The 22,246-nt window shown below is 41.7% G+C and overlaps 1 protein-coding gene across 1 annotated transcript in view; it reads right to left on the reverse strand.

The window, feature by feature from the left end:
- Positions 1-22,246, reverse strand: part of tenm4 (teneurin transmembrane protein 4) — an 86,903-nt gene that overhangs the window by 52,131 nt on the left and 12,526 nt on the right. The window contains 7 exon segments of the mRNA XM_067245796.1: positions 2,192-2,402; positions 3,644-3,858; positions 5,430-5,594; positions 10,847-11,082; positions 11,987-12,085; positions 13,881-14,130; positions 21,286-21,510. Coding sequence (XP_067101897.1) covers positions 2,192-2,402; positions 3,644-3,858; positions 5,430-5,594; positions 10,847-11,082; positions 11,987-12,085; positions 13,881-14,130; positions 21,286-21,510 — 1,401 coding nt within the window.

A 22,246-nucleotide genomic window follows, 5' to 3' on the forward strand; every position in this document is an offset into this window, starting at 1 on the left:
GCAGGCCTGGGTTTTTGCTCAAAGCCAGGGCAGCTGTGAGTGAGGGGCAGGGCTCAGAAGCTGCAGGGGCTTTCCATTTGAATTTCCTCCCAGAAGTACAATTATGCAGGAATGATTCCTGGTGCGAGTCTTGCTGCTCTCACAAAAGGAGGACTGGTTGGGTTATGACAACTGCAGCTGTACATGAAGTATTCCACCACCCTTCAGTGCAATCTTAGTACTGATGTAAGATTTGACACATAACTCATTCCTAAGCCTAAAGGACAGCGAGACGATACAGTATGTCAGCCCTTTTTGTCATTTCAACTTTCATTGTAAATGCTTGCATCGCTTTGTGGTGTTCACAGCTATTCCCGCTGAGATCCACCATGAGCACTCTCAGTGAACACATTCACTGTAGGTTTAGCCAATAAATTATGGATTTAACCAGATCCTCGTCCGAATTCATTACCCCTCATATCAGGGAAGCAAACTATTGTGTGAGCTCCCCCAGTCAGACAGGATAGAGTATCGTGCAGCAGGCAGGTTTAATCAGTGCATTGCCACAGTCTCAGTGGACAGCCAGCCTCTTTGAGCGATGGGCAGCCATGTAGAGAGAGAGAGAGAGGAACTGTGATCAGCAAGATACAGAGAAAGAGGCCGTATCACTGGGTCTCCACTCAGGGCTTCTGCCCTAGGAGAATATGTGTGTGTGCTGTGTTCGTTCATGTGTTTGTGTGTAGAGATGCATGTAAGTGTGAAGGCGAATGCCCAGGCTGAAGCCGAGCAACATGTGGCAGGGATAAATGGTTAGATGCTCTTCAGGCATTTTGCTTTGCAGGAGAACATCCTAGCAATAAGGAGTAGTGCGGATTAAAGAGAAGGACAATCCACTCATGATGATACATAATGACACAAGCAGCAAAGAAAACTGGAAACAAGCCACTACTTTGAAGGGACTAGCTGAGGGACACATTGCAATGATAATGTGGATGTTACCCCTGTGAAGCGCAGGGCTCGGTTAGAGCTGTCTCTGAGCCTGTCCGGAATAGTTATTGTTCATGAGCATTTCTACAGCCAGCTAGCTCTGCTTGAAGGTCAACTCAGTTCCTCCATGGCTCGATACAATTCAGGCAGTTGGTGAGATTCAATTTCTGCTGAAGGGCACTTAACCAACGACCCATTTTAGAAAGGGCTACTCTGCCTCCCTCTGAGCTCCTCTGAGCAGATCAGCTCTGATCCAAACGAACAGAGGCAGAACTCGGGCTCTGACTGAGTCGGCTCTCCTTCCTTGCACAAAAATAGCACTCCTGTTTGGTCCTCTACGATCCAGACCCACAGGAGGCCAACACACGCCAACTCAAGGAGAAGTAAACAAGAGTAAACATGATGCCATACCTCTTCCTTCCCCATGTCATATCTAATATATTAAGTATTGAATTACAGCTGTGGCTGGCGCAGTGGGGGGCATAGTACATCTCTGCCTGTCTCCAGTCAGGTGTTGCATTGGTGTTGAGGACAGCTTCCCATCGATCTGCTGCCTGGCATGGCCCCCTGTCACAGATGGACTCTGGCCCAGGAGCTTTTAATTAAAGAGCATGTGAGAACAGCTCCCAGCTGCCACCCCTGTGAAAGCCGACACCTCGGGCCCTCTCACACCTAGGCCGATACAGCGGCACTAATCAAAGGCGCTTTAGGGGAACAAAGAGGAGAGTACAAAACGGAATTCCCTTCATGAGGAAGGACACATATCTGGAACAGAGCTGTGTGCTACAGCCCAGTGCTGGTCAAAAAGAAGAGATATCTCTTTGATGTATGAAAAGTAGATGGAAATTGGATCATATTATGATCAAAAGTGGCACAAGCAGGAGGGCACAATCATACATTGAGTTGTATGCAAATGGACCCCAGAAACCCGACACCTAATTGGCTCAAGACACTCAGGCTAATGAGTATATTATGATCTCCAACTCAAGGTTCTAACTCAAGAGTCTTGGGGATAGCATACATTTTTCGATTTCTGAATATTTAAATTCACCTTGATTAACCCCTATTTTTCAAGGTTGTAAAATCCAACACAAATCTGGTGGGGCTCATTCCATAGAAACCAGAGTATGGTTGCTAAGGAGTGCTGCATGTTGCTTGGTTTTATGAAACATTATGGGTATTGATGTTCTGCGTGGCAGCAGTGCCTCATGATCAGGGTTCTTACCTATGGCTGCAGTAAGAAATGAGATGGTCTCTGTCTCTCTGCCATCATTGTAGATGGCCAGGTGCCAGATGCCAGAGTCCATGTACTGGATGAAGCCTGTGTCGTGGGTGGTGACAGGGACCAGGTTGCGCTGCAGAGCAATCGGAGCCTCAAGACCTTTCACGTCCTGGACCAGCAGCCTGCGACCATCCAGCAGCTCCACAAAGTCAAACTGGATTCACAGACAAACAAGCAGGCGGACAGACAGAGCAACAGAAAGATAGACCGACCGACCGATAAACAGACAGACAGGCAGACAGACAGAGAAAGACATACACAGATAGGCAGGCAGACAGACAGACAGACACAGATAGGCAGGCAGACAGGCAGACAAACAGACCATTAGTGTGACATGAAGCACAGTGTGCTTCTGGGCCCTTACAGCCCAGTTATACCATTTCTACAGTGGCTCCTGCACTGCAGAACCATTCGTTCTGCATAAATAAGTCATAATTTCAGTGAGGCCCAGGCTACATTTGGTGCATACTGTCTGGATGAGTCTTCATCGTTTCACAACCCAAACATTACATATGAGAAGGGAACATTCCTTTCATACTATTCAAGTGATAAAAGCAAAAACAAATTAAAAGTTACTGTTTACTCAAATAACATCTGGACCGATTTGCCTCATATCAGAACTGACTCAATGAATACCAATGAGACTGCTTTTCATTCTCATCTACATGGGGCTTGGAATCTTGACTCCTCTGCCACTCTGTGTAATCAGTCACAGCACAAAAAAATCACTATTTACTCTGCAGTCAAATAGGGAAAGAACACACAAAGAATCTTTTGCATAGAAGCACCATTAAATTGGGCGTCCATGTCGTGTGCTTTAAGTATATGCAGGCTAAAATCCCTTTGTACAATGATATGAACATTCAACTTCAGTTAAAACCATAGACCAATGCGGACATATCCCTACAAGGACAGACATGATTAATAGCCAGATTTATTTCATCCTGCCCTTTAAGCCTACATGTACATCACAGCGAAATGAACATGCCCCGCTGCAAGTTCCTGAGTTCAAAACTCTTTTTTTTAATTCATCAATGAAACGGGCCATCTAAAAAACAGCATCTAAAGCATCTAAAGGAAACATGTTTGAAATATTGTTTTGAAAAAACAAGGCACCATTTACATAATATTTATGTTTTTGTACTTGACTAAACCTACTTTTGATTGTGAGTGAGTTTTACATGGTGGAAATCCAACATAATGTACCTGTGTTTGTGACGGTGGCAGATCCAACATAATGTACCTGTGTGTGTGTGACGGTGGCAGATCCAACATGATGTACCTGTGTGTGTGACGGTGGCAGATCCAACATGATGTACCTGTGTGTGTGACGGTGGCAGATCCAACATAATGTACCTGTGTGTGTGTGACGGTGGCAGATCCAACATGATGTACCTGTGTGTGTGACGGTGGCAGGCCTCTCCTCCCGTAGATCCCCACCAAAGCGTCTTTGCTCAGGGATACATTGAACTTCAGGTACATAGGATGATCAATGAAGATCTGAGACCTCCAGAAGATACCGGGAGGAATTTGCTGGGCGACCTTGCGACCCACGTCAATCTCCCCCATGTCTATGAAGCTGTCGTCTGGGAACAAGCTGTCCAATTTGCCTGCATCACAAGAAGAGTAAATCAGTCAAAGAGATGGAACCATTAATCCTCCGCGTGGAGGGCAGAGGGAGTCACTCTGCTGAGGCATGATGGTCTGACTATCGCACTGATTTTCAATCACATCACTGACAGACAAGAAAAATGACCCTTCTGACCAATAGGCCAGTGAAAGCATTGCCCATGCTCGGCCAAGAAGCTTCTAACGGTATTCTGAGAGGCCACCCACTCAGGTAACAGCAAACAGGCCTTGCTGCTCAAACCTCCATATGCTTCATAATGTGTCTTCCATTGGACCCAGTAGAAATCCCAACATCTGCTTGCCCATGTAGATGGGCCAATTTCAGCAGTGATGTCTACTAAAGCAGACATTCACACAACTGAACCCCTAGGATTTGGTGGCAGACACGGTATTGGGTTACACGTGGCACGGCAGATGGCAGACTCCTCAAAAGTCCATCATTGGCGATGGGTTTTATCAGGGAAGACAGGACATGCTCTACTGCCTCCCACTTCTAAGCTTTACATAATGTTTTGACACAGTGGCACTGGGTCCACATGTTTGTGGTGTATTTATGCAGCACATTACCATTGTTCATCAACTGTTTACACAAATCATTAAACCCTGATAATAGGACTTGTGGGTAAATAAATGGTTTTACTCTGTGCGCTGTTAAGGTGGACAACTCCACTGGGAATGATATGATATGCGAATTGTAGAAGCGGTGCGCATCACCTTGGTGAAACCTAAGATTGATCAGCAGTGTTTCTCTTGACAACGGTACACTGTAAGGCAGAATTACAAAGCCATGGCTATTGATTTCCCTTCAGCTGCAGCTGTCACTCATGGTCTAAGCTCTACAGTGACTAGGCCATGTTCTTAGCTACACACACTCTCTGCCATCTGGTAAATGAGAACGACAACTCCAGGATTCATCTATATGGTAATGCCCTGATCTCTCACCTTTTGTCGGCTGCCTATGGCAAATCACATGGTTAAATGTGAGCCTGTTTTGTTTGAGTATTGAGGAGAGTAAACTTTCAGAGTGTGGCGCAGTTGGTACCAGGGGTTTAGAACATGCTTTCTTCAGCTGCCAGGAAAAGCAGCCCAGACTGGAAGATGAAAGGATCACATCCGTTCTGAAGGGGACAGAGTGGCTAATCCCCCAACAACCCCAGGATACTCAGTCCCTAAAGCTGGTCTGTTTTCCCCCTCTAGGAACAAATAACACTTTCCCACTTACAGCAACTTGCACTGGATTACAATGCAGATCTCACAGCACACCACAGAGAATGGACACAATGTTGAGCCTGATGATAAATCATTGGGAACTTGGTTCGAAGTTCTGAAATGCCATTTGTTTTCTTAGAAGTTGTGAAAAACTTTCAACTTTACTAAATGCAGTGTCAACTTTTACCATTTCATTTTCAAGTTTGAGGATCAAACAATTTATCACTTACAAAACATTAGAACCGCCAAGAAGCTCCCCTAGTCAGAAAAAAACATATCAAGTCTTAAAATGTTATCATTTTCACAGTCATCCTGGACAGCGCAAGGCTGAACAGATGCTTACCATCGTCTTTTCCTCGGCGGTCAGGCAGCTCCAGACCTGTGTTGCCCAGCGGGGGCAGGCTCAGGTCAGTGGGTAAAGGCAAGCCACTGGTGTTGTCCTCCAATAGCTGGTACATCTGTCTCTGCATAGGTTGTAGGCTCCAGTTCAGACCAAACATGTGCATGGCTGGAAGAAGACAATAAGGTACAGTTATTCAAAGTATTTAATTTTATATGCTTAAATAAACTTGAAGTTGATATGCTTTGAAATACTTGCGTTCGACAATAACTAATCTGTGCCACAATATTGGGTCAAAATATAAAAACCGTTATATTCACATCAATACATTTGGTTGTGTGTGTGTGTGTGTGTTTATAAGATGCCATCAGAAGGTGACAGCTGTGTGGGAGTATGCCTTCTCAGTGAAAGAACAACATCAAAGGACACATACAACAATACAGGGGGTTTAATGGTTAATGACGAGAAGTGCTGAGCAGGTAATATCAGGGCATGAATGGAACTCTGGGGACAGGGTCTGCTGTGCCACTCCAACCCAGACATATTTAACCCCGAGGGCACTGCTGTTCTTCTCATCCCCATACTAATCCCTACCCAACGTCTGGGGAGACAAGGAAAGCATTCAGTCGCAGGGGTGGTGGGGAGTGAGCAGACATAGAGAAGACACACTGATATTTTACAAGGTCAACAAAAGGAATGCCCTCTGGGACAATGACAATGGAGTGCAGGGCAGAGTAGGATGGGCTGACCATGATAGATCACCAACTAGAGAATAGACACGACCAGCTTAGCCAGGCAAAAGTCAGCTTGGAAGTCAACCGTCAGCAGAAAATGCCTCAGAGAGGCCATACCGATTTTGTTTGACCAGTTTGGCATTTCTTTTAAGCTCTTCCAATAAATAACTACCCATTACAAATATAGGACATGAAAGTGGAATTAGCAGCAAGTTTGAAAGAGTAAAACAGAGTTTTGATAGATTCCTAGAATGTTTTTTTTCTTGATGTTTAAGTAATTTTTTTCAAAGAGAACACAAATAATTCAAAGTCATCAGAAATCTCAACTACCAACTGATGACTTTTAGAAAAAAATACTTACAGGCAAAATTATTTTTGTGCTCAACTCACAAAAGTGAAGAGGAGATCTTCATTCTGTCAAAAGTTTATAGTATCATGATATATTGTATTATGCTGAGTTTGCTTTATTGGAATTAATTTACTGAAAGTATTGCATGACTCACAAGGGAGTCAGGTGGCTGAGCGGTTAGGCCCTAACGCTCAGCCACCTGACTCCCTTGTGGTTAGGCCCTAACCGTTAGGGTATCGGGCTAGTAATCAGAATGTTGCCAGTTCGATTCCCGGCCGTGCAAATTACGTTGTGTCCTTGGGAAAGGCACTTCACCCTACTGGCCTCGGGGGGAATGTCCCTGTACTTACTGTAAGTCGCTCTGGATAAGAGCGTCTGCTAAATCACTAAATGTAAATGTAATGTAAATGATGTGTAACCTATGGTGTAGCACCAAAGCAATGCCTACACTCTGGTCAACTCATTAAGAAATGGCACACCGCCATGAAGCAAGTCAGTGTTGAGCTAGCAGCAACCTCATAATTACAAGGAAAAACAAAATCAAGGGCGAATTACATAGCATATCAACAACTCATGCATAGGAGTCATTCATTCCTCCTGTGTTTCAAATGGCACGATCAGTAATCCTTTATAAATTAAAGGACATTTGCTTGCCTAGGCTTAAGCATTAGCTTCAAATTGGCAGTTAAAAACCATCATGTAAATCTGACAGGCTGCAGATCAGACAAGGCTAGTTGTGATAAATGGAATACTTCGGCTCTTTCCAGTGGAGACCCTTTCATTAATCATGGGCATATTAGAGATTAACACCCGCCTAATACTTTCATTCGATTTTTTCTAAATATCTAAACGAAAGATGATCTGGCCTTGCAGAAATTTTGCGATAAAGAATGAATGATCATCTTTTGTTTCAATACATCCCACCATCACTTCCGGTAGCTGTGGAATTGACTGTGTCAGAGGAGGACAGAAGCACAGAGAGACAAATGGCTTAGTTTGTCATACTATAGGCTCTGGAAGAGACATTCTTTTTTAATTTGTAGCTCTACATGGGCTGGAGAACAAGAGAGGGAGCTAACGTTTGCTCGTATGCTGCTGAAAGAACAATCGCATCAAAGACACCAGGCGGGTGTGTCGTTCCAAGTGTCCGAGTAATCACTTCTCTGCAGGGCCCATTGTTCATCCAACCCCATCCCGACTGTCCCCAAGGGCTCTAATAGAGAATGACTTAGAATCTCTCTGCCCTTCATGATTTACTCAAGCGCATCCTTGGTATCTGTGATATGCAGAGTGCAGAGGCAAGGCCAGGAGAGAGCCTTCTGACATTTGTTTAGCAAGCTTCACAAACTTTGGTAAGACTTTGTGTGCTCCATAATGGTGTGGCGGCATCAGGATTCAAACAGGGGACAGGTTGTTGGAATAACAAGGTGGTTCTAATGAGAGGCGCACTGGCACTGACAGATAACATCTCTGCTCGAGCCAGGCCACTGACCTGTCGCTGTCCTGGACTTCGCAAGATGTTCCTTTGGTTCAGAGCACATGCTGTGCCCTATATTGCTTATCATTTGGATGGACTTGGGCTATGTCATGTGCCAATTAAATAAATATAATTAGGGTGGAGAAGTAGGAGAGGACTTCTCACCCACCCTTAAGAAGCACATGCCCATTTCTGTGTGCTCTGCCAGCCATCCTGGGCCTCTTTGTTCAAGGCAGCTCTTCAACTACACTTCAAGAGCAGCAAGGATGATTAAAAAAAAGACTGAACTCTTTACTGTCTCACTCATTTCCTGCCTCTAAAATACACGGTAAAAAAAAAAAAAAAAAAAGGGCAATTGAAAAGAGATGCATTGGCATGAGAATGCTGTCCTCTCTTATCGTTCAGTGAGTGGACCGAGCACATTAGCAAGCATATGGCTAATGAATCCCTTTTAGACACTTGAATGAATGAGTGTTGAATGTGGCTGCCTTCAGTCGCTCATTATCCACCTAATTACTTTTACACCTATTTTACACATGGTACCCATTGTGCAAACAAGCTTTCTTTGTGTGCCTTTTACAATGTGTGCACAACTGTTCACAATTGACCTAGCAATAGTGAACGGATATATTGAAGAAATATTTTTACTCTGCTATTTGTTATACTGTGATACCATGTACAGTCCTCTTCAAAGGCAGTTGAGAGCATGAAATGCATTAATTAACAACCAATCAATAGTAACGCTGCTGTGCTCTTCCGTCACCCTCCTAACAGAAACGGTAAGAAACAGCACTACCTATAATAACTGACAAGACTTAAAATTGTAAACCTGACATATCAAAGACGTTGGGAGTGCAATTATTTTACATAGAGATACCGGTAGGTCACAGCGTGTGCAGCACAGACACTTTGTTTCACAATTTTGATGACTCTGCATCTGTGTTTGTATTTCTCCAGGTTACATTGTTTACTGACTGTTGGTCAGTTTATCAAAAATACAGAATAATTTGTCAATTGGATTGAAAGGAGCAGATGAATCCACCAAATTAAAATCGGTCATCCACAGCACATCCTCCTTATCTGTTAATCATTTTCAGTGAGAGTCCACTTATTCTTACACACAACCGAGGAATACATTTGTACATCTAGTACAGAGTCTAATCAATCACATTTACTCCTGTCAATACTGACAAGAGAACAAAGATCGTACCAGAATATTGACTGAATAGTTCAGAGATGTAATGGACAGCAAAGTACATGCTGAATTACAAAAACACAAGAGCCCAACATGAAACATCAAATACAGTTTTCAAATACTGTAACTGTAATTTCTGCTCTCTGCAGAAATATGCTAGGACCATACCATACCTGGCTGTCACACTACCCAGTGTGAATGGAAGTGAACACAGGAGGAAACTGATGACCTTAAAAGGGTGACTGCATAATGAATGTGTTAATGAGCAGGCCACCGCAGAGAAAATAGCGCAATCTTTCGCCCCTCAACTTTTTCACCCTCAAAATGAACTATTTTACAAAGCTGTACTGAGGCAAAACCATGCTGCAAACATCTGTCATGAGGTTTAATTGGGTTCATTAGACAACTCAGCCGGAGTTTCCAATTACAGGCCTCAATAATTAATTGCACTAGAAATTAAATATATTTTCTCATCAACGTTTAATTAAACATGGCTCTTGTTCTTGATTGTAAAATCCAGATCTTGGGGTGTGGTTTGATTTCCAACACGTTTAAGTGTGGGGATGTGGGGAGATGGTTTGATTTTGGGGGATTGTAATTATATGAAGTGATTAAGCGCGAAGGCTAGTGAGGCTTCTTGGCTCCTGGCCAGTTCACAAACAATAGACTTGTATCTAGACTAGATCTGGAGCAAGATCACACTGATAATGTCAAATCGGCCCACCCAACTTACGAAAATCCATCCCTTGAATAATATGTTACCATTAGCAGCTAGTAGCAGACTTTCATTGGTTGAATCAACACTGAAACACAATCTTCAATGTACTAATAGGACCATTCTGTCAATGAAAAGAGATATGACCTCGTGTTAGTTAATTCAGGCTTGACTTTTATGGTTTAATGGTTCTTATTATACTGTAGCACTGCCAAAGACTTGTAAATGATTGTTGTAACATTGTTACCATTTCAAAGCTAAACAAGTGGATATATATAGTCATTTAAATGCATATTACAACATAATATAGTTTATGAAATAGAAGTGCATTATACGAGTTTTGCACAGATGAATGCTGTCTGTATGAACTATGACCATGTACATATTTGACACAATGTGTTTTGTTGGATAACAAATGATTTCATTGAGAAAACACAATTCCAATCACTCTGTAAACATACCATCGTGAAAGAGTGAATGATAGATAGGGACACATCTGAAGGTCAGAACAACAGACACCAAAGTGACATTAAAATAAACTACATTTTGTGGAAGACCACATTGTCATAGACACTATGTGATGATACAATGCATGTAAAAAAATGTAGAGCATTGCAATGAAATGTGAATTCAATTCAATGTGAATGAAAAAATGATTATCTATTCCTTAATCACAGCTGCAGGGAACCATCCTGTTTGTCTGTCCAAATGTAGCCATCCCAATCCAGGAATGATAATGTTATTTCTGATGAGGTGTACGGATGAGGAGTCCATCTACGAGTTCCTATATAATCATATTCATATAGTGGGCAGAGTGCAGATTTCCAGACTATTAAAATGGATAATAGCAGAAACATAATGGTCCATGGACCTTTCCCTTTGCTGGCAGATAGAGGGAGGTTAGCTGGAGGTGTATGCCCTGGTGTGTGAGGGTAATAGAGGTGACTCACCAATGAAGTAAGCCAGCAGGAACACCAACGTTACTGAGATGAGGATAGCACTGAGGGCTGCACACTTCCAGTTGCAGTGCTTGTAGGGCTTCTTCATGCTGAAGGCCGGTCGGGAGAAGGTGTTGCGGGGCAGAGGGCGAGGGGGAGGGGAGTACACGGTGCTGGAGGTCAAAGGGTAACCTGGTGACGTTGTGCAGTACATTGGTGATGTCCCACCCGGCTTAAACAAGAAGTGCCTGAAAAGAAAATGCTCTCTCTTTAAAACAGTCTCATTAAAAAACCCTCAGGTCCATGGAGACATCCATCCTTACATCCTACACTTCATTGTCATGGAGTGCAGCAGTCCCTTACACTGGTCAGTATTTCTGTTTCCAAACTGCTGTTGCCATGGCCACCCTTTCTGCTATGCAAGTAAAAATCGAGACACAGTGGGTTGTCGAATCGAAAATGTGAATCAATATCAAATCTAATTCACAGGACTTGCGACCACAACAGGCCCTTGTTAATTCATGCCTCTGTAGTGACTTATAATTTACTGCAACTATGTGTCATAGTATGTATCCAGAGGCAGGTGTATTTAGCTGATGCATGAGGGTTGAGGGTGTTTTTTTGCCCTTGAAATACATTCTCTTCTCTTATAAAACATGTGTAGACCTACATGCCCAACAGCCTCATGATCATCCCTTCAAATACAGTGGTGGAGGCAGTGTTGTCAAGGTTTTTTTACTGACAAGTTTATGGGATGCTTAGAAATGATTGTGGCATGAATGTGATTGAATGTCACCATGCACCGTATGATGTGGGGAGTCACTGTAACCATTCTCTTTTTGTCTAGGAAAAATCTGTAGGGCATATCCTGTTGCCGACTGCAGGAAAAAACATGACCACATTGTGTAGTCGGTTTCTAAAACAATATTATGTGTCTAGGAGAGCATGTTACACATTTTTAGATGTGTTCAATATCCCTCCCTGAGGTAAACAGAATGAACGTGTTTGTCAGCATGTAAGTGTCAACAAGTTTAGTTTTATCGACAGTACCTCTAAATAAGATGTTTGATGGAGCTAAATGATGAATAAAAAATATCATGGCAAAGCAGGTCCTACTACTGATGACAGCCAGATAGCGAACATGCAACATACCCGTCATTGTATGCAGCATCACGCCGTGCTGATGCAAGAATGTCCATCTCAATAAGGTTGTCCTGTAAAGTCTCTAGGAATGTCTGCTTTGCTATGTTTCTACACACAGGTGGAAAGATGGAGATGAGGTGATGAGTGAGCCATGCATGCCAGAGACAGAGTATGATTACCACACAACATTAACAACCAACAAATGGAAATCTACATAGGCTTCACACACCAATGGCATCCAAACCCCTGATGGAATTCTAAAATGTTGTGAGACAAAAAGACATCTGAAGTATCTCTCCTGCTCCCCCCACTGGACTCTCCCGTACCTGGTATTGTATGACCCCTGCCCTTCTCTGCAAACGTCTTGCTCTTCTCTGATAAACATTAGAGTATTCTGGTTCCTTTGTAGTTGTAGGTTAAAAGAAAACAATGCATCACTGTCAATTCACTAACTTTTCGTATTACTTCTGAGATTTTTATATCAAACTTTCAATCACACATCACTAACCATTACAGCGTTTTAGATTTGTTGTTTCATATTGAGTAAATTTGCTCCTACATTACTAGAAAATAGTATTTCAATAAAGATTGTCGATGCACGTGTCTCATTTCTGCCATTGTGCACTCCCACTGTGATAGCACTGTTCCATATGGGAAGACTGAGGTAATGCAATGGAGAAATGAACCGTCCACATCATGCAATGGGCAGGCTGAACACGTTCAATGGAACAAGAGAAAAGCTTTGTTTTTGTGGTCATTGTCTCTCCAGGACCATAGCGCGGTCTGTATATTTGTCTCACAGGCCTCCCTGCACTCCGTAGGGGAGTCATTCAACTTTTAATGAAGAGGGAGAAGACAAGCACCAACTCTTTAGAGAGTGTTGGCGCTGTCGAAATAGAGGCCAACTCCTGGCACCCCTCCATCCGCCAGCTTGGATAAGCCTATCAAGCAAGGGATTTATCAGAGGCATTCTATTTCACAAAAGTGAGGAGAGAAGGCCATTATAATGCTATTAACTAAGTTGAAGTGACAGGCGATGTTTCAGGGCCCTTGTGGATATTACTAATGGTTTCAGTTTTATCTGTGGAATTCTAATAATTGATATTTTTTTCTCATCCTTGTCCGTTCCTAATTTATATGGATTCTGCAGCACTATCTCCTGTTGCAAATCCTCTCTTCTTGCCATCTGTTTCTTTGCTCCACAGGGAATACCTGTATGGGATTAACTCTGGAGCCATAGAACGTTTAATCATTCATTACGCCACTAACTGTCCATCCACCAACTGAAATTAACGATCATTTTCCTGTTGACTGGACCGCATCACTGATTGTGGAGGAGAAGCAGACAGGAGATCTGGAGCTTGATTTGACTAATTAAGTCAGATACCTGGCAATGATGGTTTCATTGCTAAAAACTTGGCTTTTGACTTAAAAATAACTTCTACCACATATCTATATATCTAAATCTCTCCAATCTAATATCTCTCTCTCTATATATATGCAGCCTGCTCTTTGGTAATTGAATGTAGTTTTATTTAGAGCTCCACCCTGATTTTAATTACACAGTACACCAAATTCCATAGAGTCATTACTGACAGGATTGCGTTGACAAGATTGCTAACTTTTAAACAAAAATGCAACATTTTCTCTTGTTTCTCAATAAATCATGTTATACAGTATGTACTGTACTGTACAGTCGGCCATTCCCGCTCACAGGGATATTTCCTTTCATGCCCCAGTAACAGTATAGTAATTCAACATGGAACAAACAAAAAAAGATAAGCTGCATTCAATAGCAACAACTTGGTTCAACAGAGGCCACATATGATGTCATTCACTAAGCTGGGTGTGGTGTTAGGTGAGCTACATCCCAGGACAGGGCCCAGTCAGGGTTCTACAGTACCTGGTCTCCAGGGGGATGTTACTGTTGAGCAGCCAGTTATCCTGGGCGCTGCCAGACTCGTGCCCACTGACTGGTCCCTCTGGTGGGGCAGAACTGTCCGTGGGGGCAGGGCTGGGGTTGCTGCGGGGTGTGTAGTTGCCCCTGTTCAAAGAGTTGATGGAGGCCGCATGGTGCTGGTGATTGGGCGAGTGAGAGTGGGAGAGTGGGAGAGGGGGTGTCCGCAGCCTGGAGTGGTTTTGAAATGCACCGTCTGAAACAAGAAACATAATCATAAACATGTGAATAATTTTTGCTGTTTTTTGTAATGTCACAGAGAGGCAGATGTGAGAGGCTGTTGGTGACCATGGTTTGTTAGTGTTACCTGGTTTTCATGTATTTTATTTTGATTAGAGGACTATGTTTATTATATGTATCTACTGTTGTATTTTTATAACAATGGTTGTCTTATTTTGTTGTAGTCACACAGAGTATTGTTTAAAAGACTTCTCAACAGACAGAAGAAATACAATGAGACCCCCCAAAAATTACATCTCCTAATTCAACTTGTTTCCTGTCGCAGATGCTCCATGTCTGTGTGAGAAAGTCTCGTCTGATAAGACACCGTGTGTGAAGAGAATTACATGCAGACCTGTTTGTGAAAGCGACAGCTACCTGGCTTTGTTTCATCACAGGTGCTCCTGAGCTGCCCTTTTCTGTCACCAGTAAACGCTCATATTTCCTGTGCCCGAAAGAACATTGAATGGGATGTGTCATTTTTGGCAGGTATATTCTCACAAACAACATTAGCTATCGGCACGGGCGACAATCTGTCATTATCAGATGTATTAGATTACTACAGTCAACCTCTTTGAAATTCATTCCAATGATCAACTGACAGCGCCAAGTTGGTCTTCCCTGTTGTTTTTGTCATACATTTATTTCCTCATATGTTCACCACTGTCACTGTCATAGCATTTTAGGGAAGTAGATCAGACCAAAGATGTATAAGATTACAGGTCCCTGGTCTTACTGTCAGCCTCATCTGATACTGCCCTGTTCTTGACATGATAAAGAAGTTGCACACTCAATATCAATTTATTTTCACAGTAGTCGTTTTTCAATCAATATTCTCACGTCTTCACATGGGGATGACGTGCTCTCGCTATCAACAATTCTTCATTTCACAGATATCCTCAAAATAAAATGACAATTTACAGGGGAGCGCAACGAAGATATGATGAGGTCTTATTTTCTTTCAGCTCAGTAATTCATTATTGGCTGCTTGAACCAGTCAAGCTTAAAACAGTTCCACAGGTTATTTTTCATTGAGACAGAGTTTATCGATATATCAACATGTGTCCGTAAGCCTAGTCATATAAACAGACTAGCAGGATGAAGTCGGCCTTGAATAGAACAAAGCAGGCCCGCCGAGCATATGGCCAGGGCCAATACAAGCTTCATTTAGACAACAGCACACTCCTTCTGATAGTACACAGAGTGAACCCACTTCACTCTTTTAGGGTCGAGAGAAAATAACCAGACATGGTGACAGGATGGCACAACACAGCAACTGAATCCAAAGTGTCAAATCCTTGCTAAATTGGCTCACGCTGAACTGTTTAACAGTTGTATGCTTTACAATGAGATTCTGCACATTTTCTATAACAGCATTTAATTTGGAAGTGTTTGAAACAGTTAGATTGATCGACCATTAACAGTGAGAGGAAATACACATTCTCATCTAAAGGACTTAAAGATGCGTGTGCATCTTTGAAGCATGGTAATCACATTTTACAGCAGGTAAAAGAGGTACCACAAACCAAAACTCAGTGATTTGTTTTAACATTATTTAGGAACAGCGCTGTATCACTTGTCCCTTGCTTTGACAAGTGGCAAAGACACTTTTCCACAATCCTGCTATGAATTGTACCCAAACCCCTCCAATTCTGCAATAAGAATACCATGGCCCTGGGGAAAACTGACTGGAGCTTAGTTCATGACCACTGTGCTGTCTGAACCCAAATCCCAATACCTATTAACAAATAGATACTGATTACTGTATTAAAAACACCCTATACAGACAATAACATTATCCTCTTTATACATGGATTACTCTGTAAACAAATGCAAATGCACATGAGTAAGGGAATTATTCAGTTGCTGAGTAAGAACCTCTAATTATGAGAAATCTGTTCTGAACAGTACTCTGCTATCCAAGTGTCCCAACTTAACACACATAACATAGTACTGTAAGCATCATACGTTATGATTTAGAACATTTTCTACTTCCTGAATCCACCTTAAGGAGAATGGGCAATATAGTGTTGAGGCAGTGGCCACATGTGCTTTAACCATGGCCCTATAACAGCCAGGTTAATAGAAAAAAGCTGATACAGCGCGGCAGAGAAGCAGATTTATTGTTGGTGGAAACGAACAAAAGACAAGAAACATGGCAGTCCTTGAGACAAAGAGCATGGCAGAACCTCCCTTACAGATCTGGTGATTCAGCAACAAAGATTCACCAGTATCCAAAGAAAGGCAAAAAGTAAATGGTTTTCTATTGACCTGCTTTGCACAACGAAATTGGCAAGAAAGGGAGATTAATTTGTTATCAGACAAGGATTGAAAAGGCGAATTTAGCTACAATAGCCTGAACTTAGATGGCATGCAGGATAGAGGTCATGTCGGAAGATACACCCTGAGAAATATCTGCTCTGTTGTTCTCCAACATACATTGGTTATCCCTCACAGCTATTCATAGAGAAGTAATAAAAGTTAATTTAATTCAATTCCTTAGCCAGGGTACACCCTTTGGGCAACATGCATTGCTATGTAACAGTATGGTGGTAGTCTGAAGAGACAACTGTAAAACAGATTGTCAGGCAGTTGTCAGTTAACACTAACAACATATAATTTACAATAGTACGTCTAAAATCGAATAGAATTATATTTGTAAAAGTTTGACAACTGACATCTAAAGTGCAAATAACTGATTACAGCATTCTATTTTACAGATCCAACATGTAAAATCAGCCTTAATAATCTCAGGGATATATTAAACAATTAGTTTGGGCTCAGTCAATGGAAAATTCTGCTTTATCAGTCTCTCAGGACTCAGGAACTATCTATCGGGTTACTTTAGAGGGCAGTATTAGTTATCCAAAGGATAGTACAAATCCATCAATCCCTTGGTTGAAACTGATTCCTAATAATGTAAATAATAGATGAGCAGTAACAAGCAGCAGTGCAAAACATTCAAATCAAAAACTTCTTTCTAAACAAAATGAAATCTACACAAGGCAATACAAAGACTTTCCTTGTCTATTTAGAGTGTGTTTAACACCTGTACATCTGCACCACCATGTTCTTTCCTCAGTCCACAGAGAGGGAGAGCAGACTGGTTACTTCCAAAAGCACAGCTCCTTGTCAGCACTGGCCAGGGTGTCTAATGACTACAAGACAGTGGTTGAATTCAAGAGCATAGATTGTCACACCCCATGTGGTAAAGTGATATGGCATGCCCTGGACACCTGATCAAAGCACTGAGGTGTGAGTGATTCAATATAGAATGAATCAAAAGCTATCCACTATAGACAGATCGTTAAAAGCTGATCACTAGTACAAAGCATCAGACAAGTAACAGGAACACCATTTCCAGCTGAATGGAATTTGTCTATCAAAATCATCAAGAAATGTGTGATGGAGGCAGTGCTATGCCGTTTCCAGCCCCCCACTCTACGTTTGAGTGGTAGACCCACCCAGTAACACAATCGGCTTTAACAGGATTCATTTGTAGAAGGCAAAATGAGAAGGCAGATACGGCACATCACATGTCACAGATAATTGAATTGTGAACTCAGAATATAGACAATTGAAAGGTTGAAAGATAATATGTATACTAGTACATTGTGACAGAAAATAGGCATCCATTTTAAAACTCTTCAAAGGGCCACACACATCTTAATAGTATGGTCTCTTCTACCAAAATGAAATTGGTTCTGTGTCTCTGCATGGCATGTAGCTAAATGTCAAGTAGTTGCCTGTATTTTGTTTTGAATGTCTATTTGTCAAAAAGGTATACAATTACAATTCAGTCAGATGGATTACAATTTACATGGTTCTCAAAGTAATGCATCTATGAGCCTCTGTAGAGAGATGCACATTGGAAGCATGCAAATTTCATCAACCAAGGTCTCCATGCCCTGATGAGCAGCTGGGTAAATAGAAAAGATACACATTTGTTTCCAGTGTATTCACATAACAAAAAAACCTGGCTTCAACTCTTTTCTATTTTTAAAATGATATCTAAAATCAAAAAAGATATAGCTTACAGATTCATATGCTGTTTATACATACATATATATATATGTATGTATATATACACACAATATTGATCACTTTCTCACTCAAAGTGTCTGTGGCTAAATTTCATTTGGGGTGACCTCTTAACTAAATTTGTTCCCTCCCTGGTGACAAGGAAGATGATTAAGCAATTTGCTTATTGCTTATTGCCCTGCTTAATGGAATTGATGCACAGGCCAGCCACGGTGTTACAGCCACTTCTTGCTTGGTCAGCTGTGAGGAGGTGTTATGCTGTCCCTCTATCCAGAGACCATGCCACATTAAAGGCCAGCAGTAGCCAGGCCACATGCTGCTTTGCATTAAAAGATGCTAATACAAGGAGGATGCTGTGTTTCAGATCTGGATCTCAGCATGGCAGTGAGCTCCCGCTGGCACTCTCCCCGGGAAGAGGGCCCTGTGAGAAAGCCAGGGGCCACAGTGAAACACATGCTTCAAAAAAGTACTGAGTGCATCAGAAAGCAGCCTTGTCAACATAACAGGCTCCCTGGCTCCATGTGAACCAACGCAAGGTCGAAAAACAAGTCGTCTTGGAAGATTCTATGGAAAATAAATCTATTCCAAACCTCTTTTTCACTTGTGCAATATGTGAACTCAATGTTGACCATAAGTTGATAATTCCTCTTTTACAGAGTAAGGTGCATGGTGAACCAATTATTTTGGGTGCATCTACAATGACTGACCTGTGGATCCTACAGGTCTCATTTGATATTCTGGATGTGTCTATAGTTCAGACTTCATAAATAGTTTTTGCACTCATACGTAGCTCTCTACAATAACCAGACATACTGTGCTTGTACCAAAAATACATAAATATGGTCAAAAAGCAACATTTTGTTTGAAAAAACTAAAGTTAGGATTTTGGTCACTTCTTCATTAAATTCAAGTAAATTTCAGCTTAAGACAAAAATGGAGGGGCATGTCCACTCAAAGCCTGGCCCTTATTACATCGGAGTGGAAGCTGAAAATTAATTTAAACAGAAGGCAAATAAGATGAATAAGAATAAACGAAACCAGCAAGACTCCCATGTTAATTCATTCGTATACAACCTGGAAAATGCATGAGAGAGCTTGGAATGGACTTATACGGCTCATTAGATGGTTTAAGTGAACAAATAGAGGAGTCTCTCTTTCTTATTGTAATTGGCTCCATGGGCTGTCAAAGACTTTGCAAATACAGTGGCCAAACAATGAAAAATGACAAATAAGAATTCTAAGCAAGATCAATTTGCATAATTTACAGCTTATTTACATGAAACTACAAAAGGGGTTAAAAGGTCATGAAAGCAGATGAGTGCAATTGTTGTGTGGAGTTCTGGCACTTTTGAAGACAGAAGGCATACAGTAACTGAGAACTGCTGAAGGACCTAAAGCCGCTGGCAGAGACCATAGATCAACATGCTACAGCATGTTACTTTACTGGAATCTAATAAAGACCCCAGATGACTGGTAGCTGCAGGGCTGGGGGCGTATTTCTCTCTGTTTCTCCACCACCCCTTGCTGACAGCCGTAGGGCAACCTTAATGCTGTACCTATGCAAATCAGAGTCATTGTTACAAGATAAATCTGCTGCTGCACTAAAGGACGTCCTCCCATCCCTCTGTCTCCATTTTAGCCTGGCCATGTCACTGCTGGGTGACCAGCACCTCACTGCTGAGGAATTAGGGGGAGATTTTCAGAAAGATTAATAACTCATTCTCTTGGCTTTCTGAGCTGTTCCAGGCAGCTGGGGCACTTTAGAGTTTGATGTAATCCCAGCCTACGGGTAGTTAACTTGTAAAGCCTGATCAATTATTTAAACCATTTTATATTGTTTTGACTATGTCTGGCCAGTGGGAGAAGAGCTGTTTAGTTATAAGACATGAACGTACTTCGTTAAAGTATCATATAATAGTTAACTCTGCAGACATACTCATTGCTTGAGGGGAACATACAAGTATTAAAGAAAGGTACTGCAAGTATAACATTCATTGCGGACTATGACAGTGCAACGGGATATATATTCCTTTTTTCTGGACATAGAGTTTGATCTAAAATCTAAAATATAATTGTACCCTAAGAAAAAAAACATACAATACAATAATGTTGTACAGCAGAGATAAAACTGAATTCTGAAAAATCAAAATGGTGTGTGTGCTTCACACATCCCAGTGCTGTCTAGATGTGGGGGAATTCAGGCCGTTCCATGGCACTGCACTAACAAAGCAAACCTTGGTGGTCACATGAACTTGATGGGTTTCCAATGCAACGGAGACAATTGCAAGAAAATATTCTGCTACAGTATGTATATATAATTACATTTCTGACAGTCTAAAGGACGGCTATACTGTATGATTAGAAAAGAAGACTGTATCTTATTATAATAATAGTAAAACATCTTGTCCTTGAGATGAAAGAAGAAACAATCTTTGAGGACCAAACTGAAAGCTGTGAGTAAAATTGATTCTGACAGCCTTGACAAATTGAGACCTGAGTGAAGTCAACAGCAGCATAGACTGATTGTCATGAGAATTCATGTATTAAATGTATTTGTGAAAAATATAATTACAAGTTTCTCCTACATTATAGCTATAAAGACATCCAGTTCAAAAATAACTTTGAACAAGACTGTTTGATAATGACTTTGGCAATGTATAAATGTTTTATTTTCATAGGACATTCAACACTGATTTGTGTAAAGTCCTTTAAGATGCTGTTAACAATGTTATATATCTAGAAATGGTAGACCGTTATTTATATTTTGTATCTTTTACAATTATCTTTAGTAACTCAGTTGAGACATGACATTTCATAGGTACAAAAAGGTATAAATAGACCAATGCTTGTGTGACAAAACACTTCCTTAACCAAAATAATTTCTGCCTTTGAATAAAGGCATAAGCTCTGCAATCCTCGGTTCACAATGCTGTGAACTTCCAAGGGCAACATATTGGTTCAAGGATTTCAACTCTCTTATGACTACAAACAAGGGGCACAATATTGTGAATAGTCATCTCTGCGACCTAAACAACATGCCCAGGGGTAGGCTAACCTCTTGAAAGCAACAGTAGTTTGAAGACCAACTCACCATGGGCAGTTCCAGTAGCAGGAGGATACAGGTTCCCTGAGCCAGTTTTAACTAAGAATGAACCAGGGCCAAACTCATCCTCAGAGTCAGAGTCCCGGGCTTGCTGAGGCGCACAGTTACCTAGCAACTCTCCCTGGCTCTCATTGGCTGCAAGGGTAGGGGGAGGGAATGGGAGTTGCTCAACAGGGGTGGAGGAGGAGGCGGATGAACAATGCAGCGGAGGACCTGTGGACCACAAACAGACAACACATGGGGGGGGGGGGGGGGGGGGGGTGCTGATAAAACACACAATCACAGGCAAAATCACACAGGAGATACATACATGCAAAACTTCACAATGGGCTTCTAAAATAAACAAACATGAAAAGGTCATGAGACAAGCAGCATTTTTAGGACTCGTTACCCAGCAGTTCAAAAACATACAATGAGCATCTCTGATGACACACAGTGTACAAAACTGATTCTATTGAGGCAAATGTCTATGAAATAAGAGCAAAAACAACATATTTTAAGGAGAAAAGACTGACACATTGGCTGTACATATGGCATCATCGGTCTTCAAAAGAGCGATTTCTATTTAATATTTATTGGATCTTGAAGTTTAAAGCTTCTCTTTTGTCTCACTGTTTATAGATCCCCTAATTTGCTTCTGTAAACAAGGATACGAATGAAATCAAGCAAGCTGACTCACAGCCTCTTGCCTCCTAACGTTCCCTTTCCATTTCTTTATAAGGCTCATTGTCTCCACCCCTCATACTGTCATGGAAAGTTATCTCTGCAGTGCTCCTAATAATGTGTGATTAACTTCTGATGCGGCTCTGTCACATGCTGCAAATGAAGTGCTTTAGTAACATTCATGTGGTGATTAAAGCCATCGGTTAAGTGCTTCCCCTGCTCTTAAAGCTTTCTCTCAGTTTTAATGTGGAACTTCCTGCAGACCAAGGCTTCATCCCACCTGCCA

Source organism: Osmerus mordax, chromosome 11 (assembly GCF_038355195.1).
Source record: "Osmerus mordax isolate fOsmMor3 chromosome 11, fOsmMor3.pri, whole genome shotgun sequence".
Lineage (NCBI taxonomy): Eukaryota > Metazoa > Chordata > Actinopteri > Osmeriformes > Osmeridae > Osmerus > Osmerus mordax.